At 48.7% G+C, this 21,090-nt stretch overlaps 1 protein-coding gene across 1 annotated transcript in view; it reads right to left on the bottom strand.

Annotated features, from left to right (window-relative positions):
* Window positions 1–21,090, bottom strand: part of AHNAK (AHNAK nucleoprotein) — a 92,604-nt gene that overhangs the window by 38,953 nt on the left and 32,561 nt on the right. Inside the window, exon 5 of the mRNA XM_045893523.3 lies at window positions 2,211–2,310. Coding sequence (XP_045749479.1) covers window positions 2,211–2,310 — 100 coding nt within the window. The remainder of the gene's footprint in view (window positions 1–2,210; window positions 2,311–21,090) is intronic.

Genomic DNA, 21,090 nt, shown 5'->3' with positions numbered 1-21,090 from the left:
CTGATTCAAATGCTCAGAAAAACGGAGCAGGGCACCTGGGTGGCTCAGCCAGTTAAGCGGTTAAGTGTCTGCCTTTGGCTCAGGTCATGATGTCAGGGTCCTGGGATCGAGCCTGCGATCTGTCCATCTGTTAATAGATCAAGATCATGACTGGGCTCCCTGCTCAGCGGGGAGTCTGCTTCCCTCTCCTTCTGCCCCTCCCCGGGCTTTTGGTTTTGCTTTCTCTAAATAAATAAATAAATAAATAAATAAATAAATAAATAAATAAAAATCTTGAAAGAAAGAAGAAAGGAAGAAAAGAAAAAAGGAAGAAAGAAAACCAGGGAGCAGAAGGCATGTGGAAGAGCACCGTGAATACACAGCTGCAGGGACCAGCATCAGGACGCTGGGAGGGAAAGGTGCACACGGAAGCTGTGGGGGCCGAAATGGCGGGTGGGTCATGGCGGCCTCCTGTGCCGAGCCAAGGATGTGAACCGCACCCTGAAAGCCAAGACGAGCCACTGCAGAATGTGAAGCAGGGGAGTAACCTGATCTGATTTTTATTTTAGACTGGCCTCTAAAGCTCCCTCCACCCGCGGAGGGAAAGATCTATGATGGGCAGACCCATGAGGAGGTGATTGCAGTCAGGAATGAAAATCAAAGATGTCAGGCCTGGAGCTCGGAAAAGCAGGCTGAAATCAGCAGTCCCCAAGAGGTGACCCAGAGAGAGTCTAGTGTCAGAAAAATAAAGACCCCAGGACAGGTCCATGGGAAATTCTGCCATTTGTGAGCTTTTGGGAAGAGAAGCGCATACGAAGGGTCTGGGAAGGGAGGGGAAAGCCACCCTAACCATACAGACATCAAGATAAGTGATGTCACTCAGCAGAGGGCCGAGAGGGCTTCCAGGAGGGCGCACAGCACCAAGCACCCAGAGACTGGGCTGGGCAGAGTAAGGATTAGCAAGAACAGCTTTGGGGGGGGCAGGTGGGGAGCCCAGGGGCGATGGGTGGGGCACCAGGGTGAGTGGGAGGCAAGGAAGAAGCACCCTTTCTAGCAGGTTGGCCCCTTAGGGACAACCCCATAAATAACCAGAGGGTGAGGGGCTGAGGGAGGGGTTCTTTAAACAGGGGAGGGGTGCACAGATGTATTAGTTGGGAGGAGATGCCAGGGTAGAGGTAGGGTGCTGGGGAGAGAAGGGGTGAGTGAAGGGGACATGCAGAACACCTGGAGGGATCCCACGTGGTGCTGGGATGGAGGAGGGGGGTTCCTGGGACAAAGGAGGGGGCGAGGTGGGGGGAGCTGATGAGTTCCGATTCCCCAGTGATAGGGCTGTCACTCTGTTCCAGTTGACAGGCTCCACAAAGATTTTCCACATTTCAAGAAAGGCCATACATTCCCCATTTTCTGTGAAATCTGATTTTTAAATGTGTACAGCTACCCCCCAAAAAACAGTTTAATTGTTATGCAGTCCCAAATCATAGCTATGGCCTGGACTGAGCCAACAGCCCCCCACTTAGTGCCCTATGATCCAGAACTTTCACTCTCCAGTTACTTCCTCTCTCTTGCCCTTCACACGGGTGTCTCTCCTCAGGGAGGCCTCAGAAAGCATTTCCTTTATAGGACCAAAAATACTTTTCCTTAAACTCTGGTTGATCTTCAAAGAGATGTGGATACTGGGGCGCCTGGGTGGCTCAGTTGGTTAAGCGACTGCCTTTGGCTCAGGTCATGATCCTGGAGTCCCGGGATCGAGTCCCGCATCGGGCTCCCTGCTCAGCGGGGAGTCTGCTTCTCCCTCTGACCCTCCTCCCTCTCATGCTCTCTGTCTCTCATTCTCTCTGTCTCAAATAAATAAATAAAATCTTTAAAAAAAAAGAGAGAGATGTGGATACTAACCCTTTAATCTTAAATCTCTGGCCTCCGCGCCACCCTGAACTCTGAATTTAATAGACACTGTTCTAGAAGTCATTTACACCAACCACATAAATGGTCCACAGCAGCCCTCCGTACAAAAAAAAAGCCTTGAGAATTCTTCTGTAGCAAGTGCGTTCTCTGCAGGCTTTTCAAAAAAAAAAGCTAAAGGGGAAGGAAGACTTGAATTTCTAGGCCCTGGAGAGGGAGGGACTTCTGAGCCCGGGAAGGCCCGGTCCCATGCGGACGCTCCTGTCGCCCGATCTCCAAATGGAAAGGGTCACTACCAAGACCGTTCTTTTAGTCCCACCACCTTCTCTCACCTGCATTTGGGGTGGAGACTGAAACTGCCCCGGCTCGGCTGGTGGTTTCCTCGGGTTTATTCTGGTCTTTGCACTCCAGTCCTGACGGTTGTGATGTGTTCTAACAACAAGGACAAGGATTATTACAGGGTCACTCTTCAAGTCGTCCACAGATTTTCACAAATTCTAATAGATTAATCAGGTGTGAATTATTTTAGAGAAAAAATCTTGCCTTTTCCAGAAAGGGCTTAGTTGAGTAACTGAGCATTCAGTGATTCTCTCTTCTATTTCAATTTGTTCAGTTTTCAATTATAAAATGAGACTCAGAATACATCCAAATAACCACAGAAGAAAGGAATGTTTTTTCCTTTCAGAAAGAACTGAATAATAATAGCAAACACATCAGCACTTACCATGTGCCAACCACTATTTTATCTTGTATGTTAACTCCTTATGGTAACTCAGGAGACAGTAGCTGCACTTACTTTGTTTTACACAAGAGAAAACTGAGGCCCAGAGATTTTGAGTAACTTGCCCAAGATCACAAAGTTAGGATGTGGCAGAGCTAGGATCTGAAACCAAGCCGTCTCTAAACCATTAAACCATCCACTCAGGTCCAACAGCATATATTAGAAGACATGAAAGGGAAAAAAGTCCAAGCCAAAGTTACTAGAATTACCCCAAATAAGAAGTCATCCTGAAAAAAGTACGGTTCTTAGCTACATGTATATATAGCATCACAGTGTCCTGTTGGTATAACTTGTGGCCAAAACTTGAGAGCTTTAGAAATAACGGAGTAGGGGCGCCTGGGTGGCTCAGTCATTGGGTGTCTGCCTTCGGCTCAGGTCATGATCCCAGGGTCCTGGGATCGAGCCCTGCATCGGGCTCCCTGCTCCACGGGAGGCCTGCTTCTCCCTCTCCCACTCCCCCTGCTTGTGTTCCCTCTCTGGCTGTGTCTCTCTGTCAAATAAATAAATAATTAATTAATTTAAAAAAAGAAATAACGGAATAGGGGCGCCTGGGTGGCTCAATCGGTTAAGTGTCAGACTCTTGGTTTCTGCTCAGGTCATGATCTCAGGGTCATGAGATCGAGTCCCACGTCGGACACTTGAGAGATTCTCCCTCTCCCTCTCCCTGTGTCCCCCCACCCCAGTTTGTGCTCTCTCTCACAAATAAATAAATAAATGAATAAAATCTTTTTTAAAAAAGAGAGAGAAATAACAGAGTAATATTACTAAAACTAGCAAAACAAAGATTCTGTACTAGCTGGACTGGATAAAGGTGTAAGAAGGGAATTCAGTTCCAATTTGCTTTAGAAAATGAAACAATCATACTTTCAAGCAAATGGCTTTCTGATACAAATACAAAATTAATCTGAAGCCATCAAGACAAGTCACAAGCCTTAAAAATCCTACCTCAATCGTAGTAGGAAGCCATTAGACAATGCAGCCATACCAGAAGCACGAGAGATTAATATTAAGTCGCTACATGACTTAGATGTTGTCAGTGACAAAGAATCAGGCCTAGAGAAAACTTGTGGGGGCGCGGGGGGAGGAATCTTTCACAACCACCATTTTTTTTTTTTTTAAGATTTTATTTATTTATTTGAGAGAGAGAGAATGAGAGAGAGCACATGAGAGGGGGGAGGGCCAGAGGGCGAAGCAGACTCCCTGCTGAGCAGGGAGCCCGATGCGGGACTCGATCCCGGGACTCCAGGATCATGACCTGAGCCGAAGGCAGTCGCTTAACCAACTGAGCCACCCAGGCGCCCTCACAACCACCATTTTAGTTTTATCCTGAATACAGAGGTTGAGAGAGAGAGTGGAAGGAATGCATGGCATCAAGATGGGAGTAGGGGAGGGAAACAGCCATGAAATTAAACAGGGTACGATCCTAAAGGCTCTTAAAGCTTTTCCTTTGAAAATGTACTTCTCAATGTGGAAAACATTGTCCTAGGTGGTGTGTGAGCTTGGAAAAGATTAAGGCGGGCATAGCTTCTCCTGTGCCCCAAGATGGGCCTCATGATAACCTTGAAGCCAAGCAAAGGACCAAACCCATAACTTCGGCTGACACGTTCTGAGCTGATCAAAGGAGAAACCCAGAGGCTGGGTTGCAGAAAATGCACTGCTGCTTGAGATTGGACAACTTGGCATCATCATTCCAGGACACAGCCACTGTGGGGGCAGGAAAGGACGTGGAGGAAGGGCAGGCTGCAGCCGTGGAGGTCATTCCCTGCACACTCCAAGACCCCACAGTCCTGTGTTTCACATCTAAAAGTCGTGGTGTGGGGTGCCTGGGTGGCTCAGTCGTTAAGCATCTGCCTTCGGCTCAGGTCATGATTCCAGGTCCTGGGATCGAGCCCCGCATCGGGCTCCCTGCTCCGCGGGAAGCCTGCTTCTCCCTCTCCCACTCCCCCTGCTTGTGTTCCCTCTCTCGCTGTGTCTCTCTCTGTCAAATAAATAAAATCTTTAAATAAATAAATAAATAAATAAATAAATAAATAAATAAATAAATAAAAGTCGTGGTGAAATATGTGGAGAAAACGGATTTGTGACTGTTCCTGATTATTACTCAGTCCATGCAAAATAATTTCTAAGTACAGAACACATAACCATTAAATGGTAATATCACTCTACATGTGGTTATGTTACTAATGTGAATCACTCACAATCACTCAAGTAGATTGAGCTGAACATTTTTATTCTAACAATGAGATCATGGTTCTTGGCCAACAGATTGGTAAGAAGTAAAAGAGATCTCTAAAAGCCAACAAGGGTATGGACAGAGCCGGGGTTTTCACACCCAGAAGTGGGAATGTATGCGGATATAGCCTTTCGGGAGGGTGACTTAGAGTAGCTTTAAAATGTTAGGGGCGCCTGGGTGGCTCAGTCGTTAAGCATCTGCCTTTGGCTCAGGTCATGGTCCCAGGGTCCTGGGATCGAGCCCCGCATCAGGCTCCCTGCTCAGCGGGAAGCCTGCTTCTCCCTCTCCCACTCCCCCTGCTGTGTTCCCTCTCTCACTGTGTCTCTCTCTGTCAAGTAAATAAACAAAATCTTTAAAAAAAAAAATGTTAAATGCATGTGCTCCTTCTGCCAGTAATTCCGTCTCTAAGAATTCAGGCAAAATATTTGTGCGTGCATTCCAAGTGGTGTGTGCAAGGCTGTTTGCAGATACTGGAAATAACCTAAAGTTCTGTCTAGAGGAATCGTTCAACACCGAATGCTTCATCTATGCCGAGCCACAGTCCACAACAGTGAAGAAGAATGAACATTGACCTACCCAGAACATCTCCAAGACATACTATTAAAGGGGCGGGGAGCAAATTGCAAAACAAGACAGGGCAATCTTATTTATGGTTCCTTTCAATTTTTTTTAAGATTTTATTTTTAAGTCATCTCTCTTTTTTTTTTTTAAGATTTTATTTATTTATTTGACAGAGAGACAGGGAGAGAGGGAACACAAGCAGGGGGAGTGGGAGAGGGAGACGCAGGCTTCCCGCTGAGCAGGGAGCCCGATGCGGGACTCGATCCCAGGACCCGGGGATCATGACCTGAGCCGAAGGCAGACGCCCAATGGCTGAGCGACCCAGGCGCCCCAATCACCAGATTTAATGTGGAGTGAATCCCCCCTTTTTTAGGCTTGAAAAAGCTACAGATTACAAAGTAGATATAATAACTCTAGTTGGCTTTTTTAAAAAATAGATTTTATTTATTTATTTGTGAGAGAGGGAGAGAGAGAAAGGGAGAGAACAGAGGGAGAGTGAGAGGGAGAAGCAGATTCCCTGGAGAACAGAGACTCCGATGTGGAACTTGATCCCAGGACCCTGGGATCGTGACCTGAGCCGAAGGCAGACGCTTAACGACTGAGTCACCCAGGCGTCCCTTTAAGTAATCTCTACATCCAACATGGGCCTCGAACTTACAACCCAGAGATCAAGAGTTGCAGAGTTTCATGCTCTACCGACTGAGCCAGCCGGGTGCCCCATTTATGGTTTCTTTTAACTCACCAAACTACAGACATCTGTGTTAACATACGGATGTGCCCAAATGCACAGAGCAAAGTCTGCGGGGTGCATGCCGCGAGGATGTCAGTGGTTAGCACTCAAGATGAGCATGCAACTGGGTTTGGGGGATGAGGAGGACTTCTCTTATTGTTTCGATGTTTTCCAAAACTGAACTGCTATGTGGTGTAATTAAAAATTAACCTTTGAGGGGGGGAGATGGGCACAATAGAGAAAAAATTAAATCTTTGCCAATGTTAGTCCTAAAAATGCCCAATTGCGTGTTCATCGGGCTGCAAAGTATTTTACCAGCTGTGGTATTTCACCAGCTGAGGAGGTCTGTTCAGCAAATACTTAGTGAGCCCTACTGTGGGCCAGACACTGTTTGCGACTCTGGAAATAGTAAAAAGATCTGCCTCGGGGTGTCTGGGTGGCTCAGTCGTTGGGCATCTGCCTTCAGCTCGGGTCATGATCCCAGGGTCCTGGGATCGAGCCCAGCATCGGGCTCCCTGCTCGGCAAGAAGCCTGCTTCTCCCTCTCCCACTCCCCCTGCTTGTATTCCTGCTCTCTCTAACTCTCTCTCTGTCAAATAAATAAATAAAAATCTTTTTTTTTTAATTTTATTATGTTATGTTAGTCACCACACAATACATCATTGGTTTTTGATGTGGTGATCCATGATCCATTGTTTTCATATAACACCCAGTGCTCCATGCAGTACGTGCCCTCCTTAATACCCATCACCGGGCTAACCAATCCCCCCTCCCCTCCCCCCTCTAAAACCCTGTTTGTTTCTCAGGTCCATAGTCTCTCATGGTTCATCTCTCCCTCCAATTCCCCCCCCATTTTTCCCTTCCTTCGCCTAATGTCCTCCATGCTATTCCTTATGTTCCACAAATAAGTGAAACCATATGATAATTGACTTTCTCTGCTTGACTTATTTCGCTTAGCATAATCTCCTCCAGTCCCATCCATGTTGATGTAAAAGTTGGGTATTCATCCTTTCTGATGGCTGAGTAATATTCCATTGTATATATGGACTACATCTTCTTTATCCATTCATCTGTTGAAGGGCATCTGGGCTCTTTCCACAGTTTGGCTATTGCAGACATTGCTGCTATGAACATCGGGGTGCATATGGCCCTTCTTTTCACTACATCTGTGTCTTTGGGGTAAATACCCAGGAGTGCAATTGCTGGGTCATAGGTAGCTCTATTTTTAAATTTTTGAGGAACCTCCACACTGTTTTCCAAAGTGGCTGTACCAACTTGCATTCCCACCAACAGTGTAAGAGGGTTCCCCTTTCTCCACAACCTCTCCAACATTTGTTGTTTCTTTCCCTGTCCACTTTTGCCATTCTAACTGGTGTAAGGTGGTATCTCAATGTGGTTTTGATTTGGATTTCCCTGATGGCTAATGTGATGAACACTTTTTCATGTGTCTGTTAGCCATTTGTATGTCTTCTTCAGAGAAGTGTCTTTCCATGTCTTCTGCAGATAAAGGGCTGGTATCCAAGATCTATAAAGAACTTCTCAAACTCAACACCTAAAAAACAAATAATCAAGTCAAAAAGTGGGCAGAAGATATAAATAAAAATCTTAAAAAAAAAAAAACTGCCTCAATGGAGTTTATATTCCAGTGGAGTTTATGGCATATCTGCTTTGAGGGGAGGGCGGTGTCTCTGGGAGAGAAGCATGGGCTGGTACAACGTGCCCAGGGCAGGAGCAAGGCAGAGAAATAGGCTTTAGTCTTCTTTCTAGGCCAGGGGAAGAGGATGAGGTGAGCCCCATAGCACCTGGCTGGCCCCTCACTAAACACCCTCCATGTCTGCTCCAACCAGCTGCACAAGTTGGGGTGTCTGTAGTCAGCTGTGAGGCCACTCCCCAGCAGAACAGGGAATCGCGGAGAAGAGGTAACTTGAGAGAGGCCTACCATCTAGAAAGTGCAGCTCAACTTACTGCAGGGGTCACTTGGCAATATTCACAAATACCAAATCTTCATGGGGCGACCCTAAGCTACCACAAGGTTCTACATCAAGTCTCTCTCAATAAAACAAGAAAAAGTGGAACTGAGCTTGTGGTTTATCCAAGAGATTTACAATAGAATTCAAGGTGATAGAGGAGAACACAGGCAACAACCTCTTCGACCTCAACCGCAGCAACTTCTTCCTAGACACATCGCCAAAGGCAAGGGAAGCAAGGGCAAAAATGAACTACTGGGACTTCATCAAGATAAAAAGCTTTTGCACAGCAAAGGAAACAGTCAACAAAACCAAAAGACAACTAACAGAATGGGAGAAGATATTTGCAAATGACATATCAGATAAAGGGCTAGTATCCAAAATCTATAAAGAACTTATCAAACTCAAAACCCAAGGAACAAATAATCCAATCAAGAAGTGGGCAGAAGACATGAACAGCCATTTTTCCAAAGAAGACATCCAAATGGCCAACAAACACATGAAAAAGCACTCGGCATCAGGGAAATCCAAATCAAAACCTCAATGAGATACCACCTCACACCAGTCAGAATGGCTAAAATTAACAAGTCAGAAACGACAGATATTGGCGGGCATGCGGAGAAAGAGGAACCCTCCTACACTGTTGGTGGGAATGCAAGCTGGTGCAGCCACTCTGGAAAACAGTATGGAGGTTCCTCAAAAAGTTGAAAATAGAGCTACCATACGATCCAGCAATTGCACTACTGGGTATTTACCCCAAAGATACAAATGTAGTGATCCGAAGGGGTACGTGCACCCCAATGTTTATAGCAGCAATGTCCACAATAGCCAAACTATGGAAAGAGCCAAGATATCCATCAACAGATGAATGGATAAAGAAGGTGTGGTATATATATACAATGGAATATTATGCAGCCATCAAAAGGAATGAAATCTTGCCATTTGCAATGATGTGGTTGGAACTAGAGGGTATTATGCTGAGCGAAATAAGTCAATCAGAGAAAGACATGTATCATATGATCTCACTGATATGAGGAATTCTTAATCTCAGGAAACAAACTGGGGGTTGCTGGAGTGGTGGTGGGTGGGAGGGATGGGGTGACTGGGTGATGGACATTGGGGAGGGTATGTGCTATGGTGAGCGCTGTGAATTGTGTAAGACTGATGAATCACAGACCTGTACCTCTGAAACAAATAATACATTATATGTTAAAAAAAAAAAAGAAGAAGAAGAAGAAGAAGATAGTAGGAAGGGAAAAATGAAGGGGGTGAAATCGGAGAGGGAGATGAACCATGAGAGACTATGGACTCTGAGAAACAAACTGAGGGTTCTAGAGGGGAGGAGGGTGGGGGGATGGGTTAGCCTGGTGATAGGTATTAAAGAGGGCACGTATTGAATGGAGCACTGGGTGTTATATGCAAACAATGAATCATGAAACACTACATCAAAAACTAATGATGTGGGGTGCCTGGGTGGCTCAGTCGTTAAGCATCTGCCTTTGGCTCAGGTCATGGTCCCAGGGTCCTGGGATCGAGCCCCACATCGGGCTCCTCACTCTGCAGGAGGCCTGCTTCTCCCTCTCCCACTCCCCCAGCTTGTGTTCCCTCTCTCGCTGTATCTCTCTCTGTCAAATGAATAAATAAAATCTTTAAAAAAAAAAAAAAAACTAATGATGTATGGTGATTAACATAACATAATAAAATAAAATTTTAAAAAAATAGAATTCAAAGTGAGAAGGTTAAGGGAATCCTCCAAACCCCAGACCAACCTGCATTTCAGAGGGATGGCCAGGAGAGAGCCCACGGTAAATGCAAAGGAATGACTCAATAATAGTGAAATTGCAGATATTCTTGATGAGCCAGTGGGGAGAGATTTCAGGCTAAGGTGGGTCTTTTCTGAGGCCTTCAAATCACACCTTATAGGCACTGGGCTGCCCTACCTGAACCCCGGCCCCTTGCCAGCTTCCCTGTCAAGCCAGTTCACATGGGCGCTGGAAGGCTGAGGTAATCTGATTGGCCAGGAGATTCACGTTTGCTAGGAAAGACTGGCTTTGTTAAGGATCAAAGTCAGGTTTCAACCTGTTTCTCCCAAACCTATGTGCCGTCCCTCATAGAGCCCGACACAGGGCGTGGTGAGCAGCTTTGCATGGCTCTGATGGTTTGTAAAATCCAAGTGGGTTTCAGACTGCTCAGTACTGGGTACTGGAAATCAGGGTAAAGAACTACCTCCTCGAGATGTCTGGGTGGCTCAGTCGGCTCAGCATCTGCCTTCGGCTCAGGTCATGATCTGGGGTCCTGGGATAGAGCCCCACATCAGGCTCTCTGCTCAGTGGGGAGTCTGCGGCTCCCTCTCTCTCTGCCCCTCCCCCACTGCTTGTGCGCTCTCGCTCTCTCTCAAATAAATAAATAAATAAAATCTTTTCTAAAATATTTTTTAAAAAAAGAACCACCCTCTGCTTCATTTCTACTTTGAATTAAGAGAACCAACTGGGGGATTCCTGACCCACCAATTCACGTATCATCTCTCCCTCAACTAGGAAGTCCTTCCTCCCTCGGGGTCTTTGCTGTCCGTGGATAAGGAACCAGCACAAACACCTGGTCAGCCGCCAGTGGCCAAGACTGTGTTGGGCTGGGAATGGTATTTCTTTCTTGACAAATGGACTTTGCTCAAACACGCTGCCCCAGATTCAAACACACGATTCCTCACCCACTTCCCCAGGAGATCTCTGATCTCAATGCCTCAAAATCTACTTTTAGAAGGACTTTGCCCAAACCTGAGAAAGATAAACACCTTTACCACACCCCAGCCTGGCTGTCTTCGCAGGAGGCTTGGAAACGCTCTGAAAGGTGTGTTGTGGGTGCTCTGGGCTGGGACACCACAAACGTTCTCCTGCGCTCACACACCTGTATATCACAGCCAAGTGCTGCCCAGCAAAGTACACAAGGGCTTTGTCTCATTCTGCAGTGGGCTGCACTGGCCACGGGTCCACGGCCATGGGGCCCACTGTGTTTGTCCTGCTCAAAGAGGACAACTGCCCGGTGGGGTTTGGGCAGCTTGCCGCAACAAAGAGCCGGCCAGCCCCACCTTGCTTCAGGTGGAAAACACAATTCTCCACATCCTGGCTGGGCTTTCCGGTCAAGAATTTCACTAGGAAGGAAGGGAGGGAGGGACAAGAAGGAGGGGGAGCAAAAGAAGGCCCTTTCTTCGTATTACTCCCTTCATAAAACAAAGCCTGGCCGGGGCAGTCAACATCTCATCAGAAAGACACATGTTTTAAATTAATAAAAACAAAAATAATCAATTGGGAATAGAAAAATCCAAATTCACAATTCCCAGACTCGAGCCATGAGTGACATTTCAGATGCCAGCCACCGGTTTTGGAGCAAAGTGATCAGATTTGGGGAGCCCCTCCTCCTCCTCAACCCAGCTTTCTCCCCCTCCCCCCTCCCCAGCTTCAGTTCATGGCCATGGGCTCTCCCCGGCAGTTCTGGTGGGGCCCATCTCCAACCGCCCCTCCTCTCCCACCAAACCCCCACTCAGCTCTCCTCTGCCCTCCGCAGCCACCAGGTCACCTTCTGAGCAGCTTTGGGCATTTCTTTTACCTCCTTTTCCACCCCAACAAGGCAGGCCCACGTGCTGGCAAAGCGTGCCAGACATTCCCTGCTTTCCACCCTTGTTAAATCAGACTCCTCGACAGCTCAGGGAAAGCCGCTGACCTGCAGAACCTTAGCCATGACATTAGGGAACCAGTTCTTGTGGGTGTTTCTTTTGTTGGTTTTCTGGGTTGGGTTACAGCCAAGGCGGTGATGGGGAACAAGCAGGCTGCATCCTTCCCTCACAGAGCTGATAGTCCGATGGCGGCGGCAGACAGACTAGCAACTAGTCACTCCTAGTTTAGTAGGAATGGTGCTGAGAACGGGAAGGTACAGAGAGCAGTATGAACACACAGACAGTTGGTGGAAGGGGGTGGGGGGTGGCAGGGAAGATTTATTCTGGGAGGAAATGCCCCCCTAAACCGAAACCCAAAGGATGAAGAAGAGAAGCCTGTTTAAAAGCCAGGGGGCTGGAGACGGCAGGGGATGGTAAAGAGCGCTGGAAAGAGCTGAGTGTGGCTCAGAGGAGAACTTGAGGCTGCAGAGGTTGACTATGGCCAGAGTCAAAAGTAAGGACGAGCATTCCCCGGGGTTTGGGCTGGAACACAGAAAGGCTGGGACACACAGAGCTCAGAGCCACCTCCAAGACCTTCTCTTCCCTGCGTGAACCTGCATGTGGCTCAGGCTGTCTTAGTAAAACATTCCAATTCCACTTTTCACTCTCATTTAAGGAGAGCTCATCAAATGCCCATGAATACAGAACAACAAGAGCCCAATCCACGTCTAAATAGAGTAAGCCGGTGACACGCCCCACTCCCCGTGTTTTTTCCTGTACTTGCTTCTGACCCAGAAAAGCCCTATCAAAGGTTCTCCAGGATGACGTAACGAGAACAGGGCAGGCAAGTTTCGTGAGACACACAGGAACCAACCATTTCCCCTTTAGAAATCGTCAAACACCGAAAGTGAATGTGTGCAGGATGCGCTGTGCATGTTCTCACCCAGCTCGCTGGCAAGGTCTGGATCCACCATCCAGTGGCAAGAACCCTACTAATCCAAGGTGTTTATTTCCTTCTGATAAACAGTAATGTGTAATTTCCCATTTCTAGGGACAATAATGACTTCAAACAAAGGGTAGTCACCGAAAGCGGTATTTAGAGGGAGTGGTTCTCTTCCATAGGAGGACGGCAGCTCAGTGAAAAAATAATTTTTTGTCCCCCCCCCCCCCAAAAAAAGGCCTTGGCTAAAAGTATGAATTTGTCTCTTAGATCTGATTCGAAAGACAAGTCATTTTTGGAAATACAGGGTGTTCAAATAGAGAAAGAAGAGCAAAAAGCTGCCTCTTCCTACCAGGCCTCCTGGACTACCAGCTCTAACCCCTGCTATGCATGACACTGAGTATGCTCACCTGCTACTCCTCCCTCCCACAGCGAAATTCCTAGAATTTATTTTCTAGGAATTTAGACAATCCACAATGGCTGCCTCCACACTCTCACTTGACCTCCCTAATCTACCTGAAGGGCCCACTTGAAATTCAAGTTGTGAGCCGAACTTGCACTGTTAGGAGTAGAAAATGCCCCGTCATTAGCCTGTCCTGCCTGTTCACATTCCAGCCCTCCCCGCTGCCTGGCCACGGGAGACAGCAGACACAGAACCCCCGCCACAGGGCACTGGCTGGAAAGGCCTTCCAAAGCCTTCCTTGTCACCTGGGCCAGAGTAGGAGCCTCAAGACAGGCAGGGGTCAAATGCGCCATTACCGCCCAGGGTTGGGTCAGGGCCCCAGAGGGAAAACCAAGACAGGTAACACCCCCCGCTATGTGTGTGGCTTTGCTAAAAGGCTCTCCTGTCCCAAAATACCGGGAGCTGGCCAGCCATGGGTCCATCCCTGGGACCCAAAAGCCCTTTTTTTGATGTAAATATCCCGAAGTAGTAACATAACATGGCACAGCATTTTCTCCAAGTATAAAGCTGTGGGCTGAGGAAAGTCTGGCCTAAGGGAAGATACAGAGATAGGGAGCGGGGCTAAAGTGCCCCCAGAGCCCTTCGCCCTGTCCCTGCTCCCTGCACTGTTTGGAGCTTAGGGGCCCACGGGGTCAGGAGGCTAGCTAGCTCTCCCAGCAGCCACTAGGAGGTCTGGACTTGGCCTCCAGCAACTTCCTCACAGCCCCCCAGGGTCTTCTTTCCCCAATCTCCTACCAGCGGCACCCCTCTCCCAGTCCCAGCAGGCCACCGCAGGGCCCGTAGCTCGCAGCAGCCCAGAGGTGGGTAAGAACCAGCCCTGCAAATGGTCCCGGGACCCCAGGACGGCCTGGCGATCAGCAGATCTACGGAACGGGGTGTGGTGGCAGATGGTCCCTAGAGACTGTTTTTTCCTCTGGTTTCCCTTGCCCCTCTGCTTTCCCTCCCTCCCTCTCTCCCCCCTACTCCTCTGGGGCCAAGAGTCTCTTTGGGAGGCCCTTATACTCCCTGGACACTGGCGGCCCCATGATTACAGTATGGGGTCTTCAGGGTGTCATCTGGTTTGGGGCTAAAGCAAAAACCAGAGTTTTGGCTGGAGTTTGGGGGCAAATTGATGTTGCAAGCATGCTGCTTTACTTAGGTTATAAGCTCTTTTGGGGTGCCAGGAGGGACTTACGGAGATAGGGGAGCGGGGCTAAAGTGCCCCCAGAGCCCTTCGCCCTGTCCCTGCTCCCTGTGGGTCCTCTCTGCTTGCCTCCCTCCCTTGCAGCTTTCATGCTCCCAAGCAGCTCATTCCAGGCTTCTCCCCCCCCCCACCCCCCACCCCCGCCAGTACTTTGCTCCTCCAGGGCTGCCCTCTCACACCAGCCCGCCCCTGCTCTTCTGCTTTCCCTATAGATTTCTATCTGCTTCCTTCTTCCCTCATGCTCCCCATAATCTCCAGAGTAAAGGGCCAGTGGTTCCAGTTGGTGGAGGCCTCAGCTCCTTCGCCTTGGGCATCCTCCCAGGCAGCCGGGAGACCTCACGCTCATGGCATGGATTGTTAGCAAGTCCCAGGTGCTAGTTGGCCACAGCCCTGGAGCCATCAGGGCCGTCAGGCCAAAGACAAAAAGGGGAAGCTCTCTCCACAGTTGGAGAACTACTCTGTTCTGCCCGCAAACTCTTCTCTGAACCACCCCTCCCGCCCCCGCCACAATGCCAGGCCCAGCCCCGGAGAGGGAGCTCAGCCCCACAGGGCCCCTGCTGGCCCCAGGGACGTGCGCAGGCCTGGGCCGCATTCCCACTGCTGCGGGGTGGCAAGGCCACTAGCTGGAGCCAGGGCGGAGGCTTCCAGGCTGCCTGGCCGGCGGTCAGGGACAGGGGGTGGGGCTAATTATAATGCAAACGCTTTGATTGCAGTTACTCCCTTGTTGATCCTCATTCTGGAAGAGTGAAGACCCGGGAGAGGAAAAGACCCGGGGTAACACTGAGCAAGAGGGGCTGGCAGCAGCCAGGGAGGCTGAACCAGGGCCAAGGGTTCACTTTGCTTGAGGCCTGGAGTCCACCTCCTACCTCCAAAATGGGCAAACTGATGAGCGCCTTTTCCTTTCCTTTCTGAGCAGGACCAGAAACCGGGCTGGCTGCCTGCGTGCTCTCAAGGGTCATTCTAAGTTCTTAGTTCTTCTCTTCCCCCACCCCACCCTACCCCGCCTTGCTGAACCTCCCCACACCCTTCACTTCCACACCCTACTCCTGCTGTTCCCTCTGCCTGGAACATGCGCCCCACACTCCTCTCCAAACCTGGAAACAGTTATATGTTACTAACACAGTCAGCCCTGTATCAGAGCGAGTAGAATGCCGTGAGTATTTAAAGCATGGGCTTCTCAGTCAGACCGGGCCCAGTTTGAATTGTGCCATATACCAGCTGTGTGACCCTGAGCATATCGCTTAACCTCTCTGAGCTTCGGTTTGTCTGTAAGTAAGAAAAAGAATACCCACTTCATGGGGTTGTTGTAGAAGTCAAAAGAGTTAAATCACGTACAATACATACAGAATGCCTCACACAAAGTATTCAAGAGTAATCACTAGCACTTAACAGTTTTTACTGTATGCCAAACACAAGATATGTATTAACTCACATCATCCTCACAACACCATTCGGAAAGAGGTACCGTATCATCCCTGTTTTAGAGATAAGGAAAGTGAGGCACGAGAAAGGTTCAATAACTTGCCCGAGATCATACAGCTACAAAGTGGAAAAGCTGGGGCGCCTGGGTGGCTCAGTCATTAGGCGTCTGCCTTCAGCTCAGGTCATGATCCCAGGGTCCTGGGATCGAGCCCCGCATCGGGCTCCCTGCTCCGCGGGAAGCCTGCTTCTCCCTCTCCCATTCCCCCTGCTTGTGTTCCCTCTCTCGCTGTGTCTCTGTCAAATAAATAAATAAATAAATAAAAATCTTTAAAAAAAAAAAAGTGGAAAAGCTGATAGGTATTATTATTTTATCATTATTATTCCCTTCCTACACAATAGGCTCATTGAAGAAAGAGGCTTTGCACATACATATTTAATAACTACTTCAGGGCTGTTGTTGGAAGGTCAAGGCCTTACACATTTCAAAAGTCCTCTTCCATTTCCTAAAACCTCCCCAGAAAAAGAACCCCAACTTCCTCAGGGAAACAGCGATGGCATCATGGAAAAGGAAAAAAAAATTTTTTAAATCAGAAGGTTTGGCTTGACCTAGAAGAGTCACCTCTTCCCCGCTCTGTGAGTTGAAACCAACCAAGGGCTTCACCCCCCTAACCTCCCCTTCCTGTAGGCCACCTTCTCCCCGGGAGAGCTGACAGCCCAGCGATCTCAGGAGATAAAGCACCTTGTAGACCAGAATGCCCTGTCCAAAGAGAGCGTCTTTTCTTTCTTAACCCTTCGCAATCCTTGGCTCCACGGTTGGGAAGCTTTTCCATGAAGGCCAGGCCTCAAGCTTGCGGTGGAAAATAACAGAGGTTTTTAAAGGGAACAGAAACCACGCTCCTCAGCAGAATGTTCCCCACACATTCCCCGTGGCCCCTGGCAGCGCCTCTGCTGGGAGCGTTCAGCCTTAAGAAACACTTGCAGCTCCGGCTGCTGGCCACCGCGGGGCTATTCAGAGGCTGGTAAACAGCACATGGCACTCTCAGGCACATGGCAAGCATGCATGCGCCGAATTCTTTGTCCTCGTGAGGAGAGACAGAGCTACTCTGTGCTGCAAAGCCCCAAACCAGAACTCCATCTCCCAGGGCCCTAGCCCGAGAGCACGCCACGGCCGAGACGAGCAGGCCACCAAGCCCTTGTGTGCTTGCAAAATAAACTTGCCCAAACTTGGACTTCTGTCTTGAAAACTTGGGTTTACTTGTTAATGCCAGAGGGAAAGTATGGCACTGTTACAATGGAGAAACTTGGCAATCTCCTCCCTAACCCGGGGCTCGAAGCCACGTGGGTCCTGAGAAGTGACCCCCACGTCGCAGCTATGCTCTTTCCTGCCCCAAGTGCATAACCTGAATCTCACCAAGAGGAAAACAAACACATCATGAGACAAACCCAGACCGGGGGATGTGTTCTGCAAAACGACCAGCCCCGCACATTTAAAAACTACCAATGTCACAAATGACAACAAAGAGCTGAGGAACGGTTCCAGATGGAAGAGTCCAGATGGAAGAGACCATGAGAACGAAAGGTCATGTGGGATCGTGGGCAGGGATCGAGGCCAAAATGGGAAAGAAGACCTCGCCAAAAGGCAATCATTGGGCGATTAATAAAATTTAAAAATGGACTGTATGTCAGATGATAGTATTTTGCCAATGTTAAGGTTTCTGAATTTGATTACTGTGTTGGGTTTATAGAAGACAACATCCGTACATGCTGAAGTATTTAGGAGTAGAGGGTCCTGGTGACCTGCAGTTGACCCTCTAATGATTCGGCAAAAATAATGATAATTATAACCTCTAGAGAGACATGAAAGCAAATGAGGTAAAATTGGTAAATCTACATGAAAGGCATATGGATTATTCATTGTATTATTCTTGCAACATCTCTGTAGGTTTAAATTCACGATAAAAACGCTTTTAAATAAAGAGAGAGAGAAGAAAAAAAAGGAGGGGATAAAAAGAGAAGAAAAGTACACTCTTAAAAAAAAAAAAAAAAGGCACCTGGCCGGCTCAGTCACTGGAGCGTGTGACTCTTGATCTCAGGGTCGTGGGTTTGAGCCCCGGGTTGGGTGTAGAGATTACTTAAAAAGAAAACTCTTTTAGGGCGCCTGGGTGGCTCAGTTGGTTAAGCAACTGCCTTCGGCTCAGGTCATGATCCTGGAGTCCCGGGATCGAGTCCCACATCGGGCTCCCTGCTCGGCAGGGAGTCTGCTTCTCCCTCTGACCCTCCTCCCTCTCATGCTCTCTCTGTCTCATTCTTTCTCTCTCAAATAAATAAATAAAATCTTTAAAAAAAAAAAAGAAAAATCTTTTTTAAAATCTTTTTTTAAAAAATCAATTAAGGGCGCCTGGGTGGTTCAGTGGGTTAAGCGACTGCCTTCGGCTCAGGTCATGATCCTGGAGTCCCGGGATCGAGTCCCGCATCGGGCTCCCTGCTCGGCAGGGAGTCTGACCCTCCCGACCCTCCCCCCTCTCATGCTCTCTCTCTGTCTCTCTCTCTCAAATAAATAAATAAAATCTTAAAAATAAAAATAAAAAATAAAAAAATCAATTAAATAAGTAAATATAGGAACATCGGACATGCCCAGCTGCATCTCCCAGATACTAAGCGCGTCACAGCTAAGGTGCTTAATGGAGCTGAGGCGGGACGTGCCAGTGACCTGCAAAGTCCCAGTGGGCACTGCGTTTGGCTTTGGAACGCTGGAGACGTAGCGGTAGTTCCATAATGCTGCCATTGCTCAAAACATTTGACCCAATTTAGCAACCACACAGGAAAATTAGTTGTACTACACTGTAATCACACTTCGCTCTTGACCCAACCCAGTCCCATCCACCTAATTAACCAGCTTTACTTCTGAAAGAATCACAAACTATTTGGAACTGGTAACAGCCTTCGAGAACGCATGCCTGATCCATGTTACAAATGAGGAAACGGAGGCTCAGACAGGATCCAAGGTCACGGCTAATCCCATTGACTCCTCCCCGGCCAGTGCTCCTTTCAAGGTTCTGTCCTGGGAACCCTGGAGTATATTCCAGGCCTTTTGGTTATTTGCAAAATATTCAAGACAGGAAGATTTGTGCTTCCCCAAGAGAAAAAAAAAAAAAGAATTTTTTAATGTATGGGTGACATTGAGAGCCATTTCAAAGGAGAAGAAACAAAATATTCTTAACAAAATTTTCATAGCAGCACCTCCCAAACATAAGTGTTTGTTTATTTTTTTTTTTTTAAAGATTTTATTTATTTGAGAGAGAGAGAGAGCACATGAGAAGGGGGAGGGTCAGAGGGAGAGGCAGACTCCCCGCTGAGCAGGGAGCCCGATGCGGGACTTGATCCTGGGACTCCAGGATCATGACTTGAGCCGAAGGCAGTCGCTTAACCAACTGAGCCACCCAGGCGCCCCATAAGTGTTTGTTTAAAACAAAAATTGTCATATTATTTTATGATCACACCTTAAATACATCCCACATCATGGGGGCTATTTTAAGAAATCTCAATATACTGGGCGCCTGGGTGGCTCAGTCGGTTAAGCGTCTGCCTTCAGCTCAGATATGATCCCAGGGTCCTGGGATCGAGCCCCACATGGGGCTCCCTGCTCAGTGGGGAGTCTGTTTCTCCATCTGTACCCCCTCCACGTGCACACACACTCTCTCTCTGTCTGTCTGAAATAAATAAAACCTTAAAAAAAAAGAAGAAGCAAAAGAAATCTCAATATACAGAAATTCAAACTTGCCTGGCAGAAAAACAAGAAGATTAGCGTATTGTCCTCTTTATTCTCTACCTGCATCTCCACCTTCAGAGTCCTTCTCCATGCTCCTGGAGGGTGCTCCCTTCACTGGAAACACCTAGACTCCCTTGCCCTCCAGGGAGAGGCACCAGCGGGAGGAAAGATCACTTCTTCCTGTTTCGCCACGGCTGGCAGTTTCTGGCAGATGCTGTGGTCCTTCGTGGCTACAGCTCCGGCCGGCAGTCCCTGCCCTGCCTCCAGCTCACGCAGGATGCCAGGAACACCATTTCCTCCCCGGGCCCCTGGGTGGTACCAGCTTCCCGCTGTCCCTGTTCCCATCCCCCCTCGCTGGCTCCGCTGTCCCCACCCACTCCTCCTTGGACAGTACCTTTTTCAAAGCCTCTGTGCTTGAACTATCTTCCAGTGGGATTTTGTTTCCTCTAGGGACCCTGACAGATTTAGAAATGAGTTTGTGTGAATGAAAAATATTTACTGCCATCTGTGAGCGCATGGTGCTTTTCAAAGTCACTCCATTTTTGAAATGTCCCTTAACCACACCACTTCCCACACACGGTCGCGCTGCCAAAGGCAGGGTACGAGGTGAGGCTACAGTCGGGCCCTCGGACAGGACAGCTCGTGCAACTCCGAGGAAGGACCTGCGGGAGCCCAGCCCAGCCCCTTCCCAGTCTCCTGATGCTACTCCCGCGCGAGACCTCAAAGTGTAAGTAACCTCTCGCATCTGGGCCCGGCAGGACTTTGGGGAATAACGCAGAGCCCCCTCATCAGGGACAGAGGGAGGATTCGGGATTGGGCTCTGAGCTCTGGAAGAGTGAAAGAAGCACTGGGAGGGCGCCCGGAGAGGTTAGCACGGAAGGCAGCTGCGTGCAGGTGTGCGCGTCGGCGGGCACGTGCGTGCTCTCGCTCTTGAGTGTGCGTGGAGGGGTGTGCACCTGCCTCTCTAGCACCCCACACCCACCCTCGTGCTCCCAGTAAACAGACCTATGGCTGGGATATGGATGCCACCCCCTTGAACGTGGTGTCCTTGCACAGTTGACAACCCAAATACCCGGGCAGACTCTGGCCCTATGGACACATGTCCCCATTTTATGGGGGGAAGAAGCGAAGGCTCAAAGGGGTTAAGTGTCTTGCCTAATTCACAAGAGGAATGACGGTAGGTCGGTCATTTTAAGAAAAGCAGGAGGGGGGCGCCTGGGTGGCTCAGTTGGTTAAGCAACTGACTTCGGCTCAGGTCATGATCCTGGAGTCCCGGGATCGAGTCCCACATCGGGCTCCCTGCTCCGCAGGGAGTCTGCTTCTCCCTCTGACCCTCCTCCCTCTCATGCTCTCTGTCTCTCATTCTGTCTCAAATAAATAAATAAAATCTTAAAAAAAAAAAAAAAGAAAAATCTTTTAAAAAATATTTTTAGGGGGGCGCCTGGGTGGCTCAGTCGTTAAGCGTCTGCCTTCGGCTCAGGTCATGATCCCAAGGTCCTGGGATCGAGCCCCGCA

This window comes from Mirounga angustirostris, unplaced genomic scaffold (genome assembly GCF_029215605.1).
Source record: "Mirounga angustirostris isolate CCGP_5_RB_7025 unplaced genomic scaffold, mMirAng1.0.hap1 SCAF_13, whole genome shotgun sequence".
Classification (NCBI taxonomy): Eukaryota; Metazoa; Chordata; class Mammalia; order Carnivora; family Phocidae; genus Mirounga; species Mirounga angustirostris.
The sequence above is the reverse complement of the archived record's forward strand: the minus strand, read 5'-3'. Positions and strand labels throughout refer to the sequence as shown.